This window comes from Propithecus coquereli, unplaced genomic scaffold, assembly GCF_000956105.1.
Source record: "Propithecus coquereli isolate 6110/MARCELLA unplaced genomic scaffold, Pcoq_1.0 Scaffold3, whole genome shotgun sequence".
Classification (NCBI taxonomy): domain Eukaryota; kingdom Metazoa; phylum Chordata; class Mammalia; order Primates; family Indriidae; genus Propithecus; species Propithecus coquereli.
The window spans coordinates 21,157,732-21,165,910 of record NW_012148618.1 but is presented as its reverse complement, the minus strand read 5'-3'; the positions used below and the strand labels follow the sequence as shown (position 1 = coordinate 21,165,910).

Here is an 8,179-nt window from a genome sequence, read left to right as displayed (position 1 = left end):
AACCATAATGTTTGTACCCTCATAGTACCCTGAAATAAAAATAAATAAATAAATAAACAATTTAGGATGGTCCAAAAAAAACACAAAAACCAAAGAACTCCAGTATACCTTCACTCAAATTCACCAATTGCTGACATTTGGCTGCATTTGCTTTATAATATTTGTTTTCTCTCTCCCCCTTCCCTTCCTGCCCCGTGTCTCTGTGTGTTTCCTGAACCATTTGAAAACCAGGTGCATATCATGCCCCCTTACCCCTAAAAACTTCAGTGTGTATTTCCTAAGAACAAGGGCATTCTCTTGTACAATTTTATCAAATTCAGAAGATTCAACATTGATACATAGAAATATTGATATATAAAAATATAATTCATATATATTTCATCAATTGTTCTAATAATGTTCTTTTATAGCAATTTTTCTGATCCAATCAATGATTAGGCAATGCATTTAATTGTATTGTTTCTCTAGTTTCTTTATAATCTGGATCAATTCTCAGCCTTCTTCATCTTTCCTGACATTGACAGTTTTGAAGAGTTTAGTCTTTTATTACCTCCTTCATTTTACTTGCTGCAGAGTTGAGAAAAGGCAATTCACATAGGCCCCAAGGGCTCTTTACCTACTCCCTCGAGTGGCTTAGCCGGTTCTACAGATCTGAGTTAGCTCCAAGGAAGGACGGGCTGGCATGGGCTCTGGAGCTCCAGGGGCTTCCATTTCTAACACAACCATTTCCTCGCCCCGGCTGCTTCTACTGCTGCATGGTTACACGTATTCTCTGACCCCATTTTCACCTGAATAGTTCTGAGCGTGGGGCTCCCTTTCTATTGCAGTGCTTTCTTAGGCACAGTTCTCTGTGAAGAATCTTCATATGTGCTCTGCTACTTCTCAACTTGTTTTTCTGTAATAAACCCTTTGTGGCCCTAGCAGTGTCCGTGTTTCTGTCCCCACCCCCCTGCACGATTGTTGATGACCGTGAAAGGAAATACTCCAGTATTTCCCAATGCAGTGCATTTTGGAAGCAGCAAAATCCATCTGCCTCCCTCCCCAGGCGAGAAACATTCTCTCAGGGGTCCTAGGAGTCGTGCAGTCACTGGGAGGGGCGACGAGCGCCCAGAGCAAGCAGGGTCGCCGTAGTGCCCGGTAACTCAGCGGAGGTAAATCTTTTGTGCACATGTGCATGTGTGTAATGTATACGTACACAAGAGAAATTGAGTGATGGAGGAAGAGAGGCTATGTGTGCAGTTCATTCTCTGAAACCTGATCTTTCTAAAGCATTTCCAACAAGCAAGTAACCGTATCTAATGGCAACATGCTGGAATCTTGAGGGCAGATGGAAAGGATTATGATGTACGGAAAATTCCAAGTTGGAATGGTGCTGATACACGTGAAAATCAATTTGCAGCTACTAGAAGTGGGGAGGAGCATATAAATTCTTTAAAACAAAAAGCCAGTGTTAACAGGATTGGAGAAATGAAGTTAAAAGGATTCGATGTTGCTCCTGAATAGAAGTGAAAGTCCAACCTGGTTCCATTAAAATGACTTCTCAGCGGTCTTTCCCTGCAGACGACTTCGGTGTCTACTATGTCCTGTGAGCCTTTACCTACTACAGCTTTGTAGATAAGATCAGTGGTGGGGGAGAGCCATGCTCAGAGGATTCGGGGGATACATGCTCCCAGGTTTGACCCATGGGAGGTCCGCAAAAGGAAGGGAAGATATTATCTAATATCTCGGCAATAGATACATGTACTTCCTAAAGAGTGACAGTCCAGGGCCTCCCATGACATCGATAAGTAAAAGTGAAAATGGCCATTCATGTAACAGGGAACACTTTTCAAACTGACATAACTGTAAGTAGATATACTGAGGCAAGCTTAGATTATTATGAGATGTTTGATTTCCTTAAGTACTAAGACAGTTGATATCTCTGACATTTCACTTTGACACTTCTTGTTTTATTTTTATTGTGAAGGTACATCTTATTCTTTCAAACACATGATTTGGCTTGTGATTATCTTTCAAAAACTTTTTTAGAGCAATTTTTGTGAAAGCATGGATAAGTCATAAATTCGAGTTATTTTCTAATATGAGTTCCATCGTGGAACCGATGCAGCACACATAGCTCAAAATATCAATGAAGTGTTTGGGAAGGATGTGTCTAATGAACACACAGTACATTGATGCTTGAGAAGTTCCTTTCTGGTGATTTTAATCTTGAAAATGAGCCATGCGGGTGACCTCAGACCAAGATAGATAATGATGAGCTGAAATCTGTAGTAGAAGCAAATTCATCTCAACCTGCACATGAATTAGCAGCAAGGTTGGATGTTACTATGCCAACAATATCTGACCATTTGAAACAAATCAGCAAGATAAAGAAGCTGGATAGATGGGTTCAGCATGAACTAAACAAGTGTCAGAAGAGAAATCGTCTCAAGGTTTGCCTTTCTTTGCTGTCACTACCTAAAGGTGAACCACACATTGTTATATGTGATGAAAAATGGATTCTTTTTGACAAATGCAAGCGAATGGTTGGATAAAGATGCAGTGACGAAACACAGTCCAAAATCGAATATTCATCAAATAAAGCTAACGTTGTCTGTTTGATGGTCCAGCACTGGTATTATCCACTACAGCTTCATGAAACCTGGTCAGTCGATCACAGCAGATGTCTATTGGAACCAACTGGACGAAATGATGAGGATGCTTGTGATTAAGCAGCTGACATTGGTCAATAGAGACAGGCCAATCCTTTGCAGGAGAACACTCGACCACATGTCGCACAAACAACACTGCTCAAATTACAGAACTTGGAAACTATCTGTCATCCACCGTATTCACCAGACCTTGCACCAACTGACTGTCACTTCCTCCAGGCTTTGGACCACTTCTCGCAAGGAAAAATATCCAATTCTCAACAAGCCGTGGAAAATGTCTTTCGCAATTTCATCGCTACTCTCTCTGTAGGCTTCTTTGTTGCTGGCATAAACAAGCCACCGTTAAGATGGCAAAACTATGTTGATAGTTTAAGTGTCTTTGATTAATTGTACTGCTTGTTGTTTGAGATATAATAAACTTTTGATTCAAAATTGGACATTTCATATTTAATGACCTAATAGCTGTTTCATGGAGTCCCAATTTTAGATACAGTATAAGGAAAGAAAAACTATAAAGGACGAAGATAGTGGGCTGCCTGGTGCAATACGAGAAATTTCAAAAGGAAGCTCTGTGTGGGGAGAGGAGGTCTCCTAGGAAGTCTTCGGTGTTCTCTGTGCACGTCTGGCCAATTCTCATGAACACTAATTCTGTAGTTTACTGTGAAGGACATGCTAGATCGGTTACTTTAAATTTGGAGTTGTTTGTTTGTTTTGAGATAGGGTCTCACTGTGCTGCCTGGGTTAGAGTGCAGTGGCCTCATCATATGGCTCCCAGCAATCTCAGACTCCTGGGCTCAAGCGATCCTCCTGCCTCAGCCTCCTGGGTAGCTGGGACTACTGGTGCACACCACCACGCCCGGTTAATTTTTGTATTTTTGTGTAGAGATGGGATCTCACTCTTGCTCAGGCTGGTCTTAAACTCCTGACCTCAAGTGATCCTCCACTGTATTTGCCCATAGTATATTACCATGGGAAAATGACTAAATCATGTAAACCTGATACTTCATCTGTAAAATGGGATTTAAAAATAAGTGTTCCTACCCCATAAAATTGTTGAAAGAATTTAATGGGAAAATGCATGTTAAGTACTTAACATGGTGCCAGGCTCAATACATGATAGCTATCGTTGTCATTAACTATCATCTATTGTCATTATTATTGCTACTAATAATAATTACCCAACAAAAAAGGAAAAGCTTTGGTATTTAGTGGGAAAGTTTACATTTTTAGCCAAGCAATTCTAGGACTCTGAAAAGCTGATATTTTCAGCTGTCTGGCTTTGGTTTGGGGAAGACATTTTGTCTGTCTTATTTGGCTTGTTCAGCGTTCTCGACTGCTTTTAGACTCCCAGTTCCAATACTTCTGTTCTTGGTATGGAATGTATTTGAGGGAAGACTTACGAAAAACTCTTCTTCATTTCATGAGATTGAGAGGGCCTTATTGTCATCTGCGCATATTTTGTTCCCTCAAAACACTTTCTTTCTTTCTCCGTGGCACCAACACAGCACAGAGTGCACGGATTACTACGACAGCCTTCCTGTTAACGAGACTGACCAGAACCAGCCCCACTTCCAGGGCGTGGCCGGCCTGCGGAACTTGGGCAACACGTGCTACATGAACGCCATCTTGCAGTGTCTCTGCAGCATCTCGCCGCTGGTGGAATACTTCCTCTCCGGAAAGTACGTCACCGCTCTTCAAAAGTAAGGCCATTTCCAGTCCCTGCCGCCCCGCCCCCAGCCCCAGGGCCCCACAGGTGAGGTTAGGGGAGGAACCCTCTGGAGTCCCTGCTGAGGACTAGACAAGTTGGCAGAGGCGCAGCTCCCCAGGTAATGTATGGAGGGCGAGTAAAGTGGGAAGGACAACCAAGAAATGAACGAAGCTCCATTTTTGGACGAATTCCCTATGCTAGGGGATTAGGTGCCTTCTTTTCATTAAATCAGCCAGAAACATGCCCCTTCCTTCTTCCAAGGGACTGCAGCGAGGTTGCCACTGCTTTTGCCTACCTGATGACAGACATGTGGCTCGGAGACTCAGACTGTGTCTCACCAGAGATATTTCGGTCAGCTCTTGGCAACCTCTACCCAGCGTTTATGAAAAAGACACAGCAAGATGCTCAGGAATTCTTGATTTATGTCCTAAACGAACTACATGAGGCTCTGAAAAAGGTAAGTAGAGTGAATGACCTTAAAATCAGGCCTGCAGCTTTAGCAGCAACTTCCATTTTTCATTCTTTCATTCATGCAGTCAATAGCCGACTCTTCGCCAAGTGCTGTACTAGGTGTTGGGGCTTCAGTGAGAACATTCAAGTTAGTGTCTACATGTATAGCTGTATTTACCAAACTTACTTATCATCAGAGTCACCTGGGAAGATTTCACAACACCGATTCTAAGGCACTTACTGCAGTATTAGTGAATTATTATAGAATGTCTGGGGGCTGTCTTCTGAGAAAGCTCACTTGGCATTCGCAGTGGTCAGCCAGGTATGGGAACCACTCATCTAGTTCCCTTTACAAATAAAATCTGCGTGGACTACTTTTTAAAAGTGGAAATCACTTTTTTAAAATAAAAATATATTCCTCATGAGAAATAACATGTAGAAATTTACAACTTAAATTTTCTTGGCACCTACAAATCCATGAAAATATTAAACTTGGTATTAGAGTAAGGGACAGATCTATGCACTGTGAAGTTTCATCTTCATATCAGACATGCCTAACCTAAGTTCTTCATTGGATTAGGACATACATTTGATTAAACAAGAAATCACCAGTTACTCGAGAGGTTTATTTACAAAACCCACTGCCCTTAGCTTTGGTCTGAGACCCACACCCCCTGAAGATACGTCCTTGACTTTAGACAAATATTCTCATGTTAATGTGACCTCACTGCCTACCTAATACCCAGGACATGGTTAGCAAAAAGATGACAAGCTGTAGCCATTAATCATTTGCGATCTTCAGTTCCATTTTCATTGTTAGTAATAACAAGATATTCATGGCAGTACTTTTTTTAGCCAGAGAAGAGAGTGGTGGTCAATAAAGATCACTTATGTTCTCATCTGCAGCCAACCCGAAATAAACAGCATTCTGGTTCCCAAGACCAAACTAGGAATTAGGGGCATTAAATTACTGTCAGGGTGGACGACCTTGGCCACAAAGATGTGATGAATGAAGCAAGGAAGGTGGAATGGTGGGCACAGCTCCAAATGAGAGCCGGCTGGGGAGTTAATACAGCTTCCAAATATATATTCTCCTGAGACTCTAAAATCACTGAAAACTCAAGTGTGCTCCGGAAATGCTGTTCTCGAGAATGAGCTCGATTCAAACCAGGCCACAAGGCTAGTGAAATCAGGCTGCTGTGGGAATTTAAGATTTGCTCTTTTTAAAAAGTATTTTCTATAAACTGAAGGAGAAAGGGGTAGGGAATGTAACCTGAAGGAACTAGAGGGAGGAAAGATGGAATTCCTTTATTTTACCTCTAGATCTGCTTGCAAGACCTAAAGCTAGCTCAACAGCTTACTTACCCTCTTCCCAGGAAAAACTAGCTCCAGGAACCTGTATCGCATCGTCACAGGCTGTCAGCTTACGGGGCCGTGGACATGGGCTTTACCAGCGTTAGGGTGTCATCATTCCTCAGCTTCACTTAAAAAGGAAAATCTCTGAATTATCAGGAATCACATGTGATATTTACTCTCAAGAAGTTCTTAGTGTATTTATCGTCTGAATCCAAAACCCAGTGCTTTCTGGTAGCAATGTATCATTCCAATGGGGAAAAAAATCAGTCATTCTATTAAAAAATTTTTTTTGATAACCAGTAGTTGATTTGGGGGGAATTTGTTCCTTGATTCAGTACCACCGAAGAAGATCATATGAGAAAAGATCTACTCAGAGATGCTGCAGGAAGGCTATCGTCAATGAGACGTCCATCATCACCCGGCTGTTCGAAGGGCAGCTCAATTATAGCATCGTATGTTTAAAGTGTGAGAACTGCACCTACAAAAACGAAGTCTTCACCGTCCTGTCGCTCCCCATTCCATCCGAATATGAATGTTCCCTTCAGGTAGGGGTTCTCTGTGCCTGGATATGTTTGTCCTGCTCTGCTCTCAGCCACCCTGGATTTTCTCAGGGCTGTTACCTACATTATTTTTAGTATGAGAGAACTGTTTTATAATTAAAAAAAAAAAAAAGGAAGCCCATGATGACAGCATTTTTTAAAAAAGCAACATACTGACCAAAAATTACCGTGAGTTCAGTTGTATTTCTAAATGTACCCAGCAAAAGAGCCGTATTGTAAAATTAGAAATACATGTGCGGTTTATTCAGTCTATTGAGATGATTTGGTGCATGCAAGGAATTTATAGTTTCTTGCAAAAATTTACAGCCCTTCCTCACCCCAAAGGTCTGTAGGCTCAGACTGGGAATTAGATATAAAAGATTCTGACTCTTAGTCTTGAGCTCATATTTTAAACTAAAACTGTGAAATGTATTGGGAAGAGAATGGACTCTAGTGCCTTAGTTTACCTCTCTAATTTTCTTTACCATGATCCTAGAAGCGAATCTGTAAGAGGGGATGTAGGTATGGGGTGGGTGGCAGTAGAAGGCAGGCAGCAGTAAGTTTTCTTGCAGAATTGTTCACATTTATATTTTTCTTCCTAAATTATGAAAGCACATCTATTGCTTAAAGTTTTCATATACCGGAACTGGATAACAGACCCCTGCTACCTATTCAGCATCGGTCTTTGTTCTCAGATCATACTGCCAAAAATTGCTAGAAAAGGAATCTCAGACACTCTTTAAGTGAGAAGCTGGCAGGTCTACCGAAAACAAAATCTGCACTTACCTTCCTCTTTAGGTTAAAGCTTTGCAAAACCAGGGGCCTGGCCACATTGAGGCTATCTCCTGCGTATATGAGGTCTAATTTAATTTCTGTTCTGTTGTCTTTATTATGGGCTACCCGAAAACCCTGAGATGTGCTTATTTTTTCAGCCACCAGATCACTTCAGTGATGAGACGGATAACATAAGACAGCTGCCTGACTTCATTAGTGAAAATTGAAAGTCAATATTATTCTGAAATAAACCAGAAATGTTAAAATGCTGATTCATGAATTATCAGTGAGGTAGGCACTCAGATGCATTTCACTAACTAGGTGAGAAAGAAGCACCTCCTTTGCTAGGTAGATTTCATAGCTCTGCGGGCTGCAGTTTGCAACACTGGTATCTCCTGGACTTGTTGACTTTGAGAAAAGCACCGAGGATGACATTTCCATAACTCTTTCACAGTTCTAATATAAACAGAGACCCCAGGTTGCGGTCGATCCAGTTTGGTCACCTAATGCTTTTTTCCTCAACAGGACTGTCTCCAGTGTTTTTTCCAACAAGACACACTGACCTGGAACAACCAGATTCATTGCTCCTTTTGTGAAACCAAGCAAGAAACAGCTGTGAGGGCCAGTATTTCCAAAGCACCAAAAATAATTGTTTTTCACTTAAAAAGGTAAGGATTTTGACATTTTGTGGATATTTCTGA

At 41.4% G+C, this 8,179-nt stretch overlaps 2 protein-coding genes across 2 annotated transcripts in view; both read left to right on the top strand.

Annotated features, from left to right (window-relative positions):
- The window catches only part of LOC105814261 (transient receptor potential cation channel subfamily M member 7-like), a 68,125-nt gene extending 66,622 nt beyond the window's left edge, over positions 1–1,503 (top strand). The window contains exon 7 of the mRNA XM_012649156.1: positions 1,328–1,503. Within this exon, the coding sequence (XP_012504610.1) occupies positions 1,328–1,503 (176 nt within the window). The remainder of the gene's footprint in view (positions 1–1,327) is intronic.
- Positions 1,504–1,532: 29 nt separating this feature from the next.
- Positions 1,533–8,179, top strand: part of USP50 (ubiquitin specific peptidase 50) — an 85,615-nt gene continuing 78,968 nt past the window's right edge. The window contains exons 1-5 of the mRNA XM_012649154.1: positions 1,533–1,585; positions 4,157–4,351; positions 4,621–4,816; positions 6,501–6,710; positions 8,004–8,146. Of these exons, the coding sequence (XP_012504608.1) occupies positions 1,533–1,585; positions 4,157–4,351; positions 4,621–4,816; positions 6,501–6,710; positions 8,004–8,146 (797 nt within the window). The remainder of the gene's footprint in view (positions 1,586–4,156; positions 4,352–4,620; positions 4,817–6,500; positions 6,711–8,003; positions 8,147–8,179) is intronic.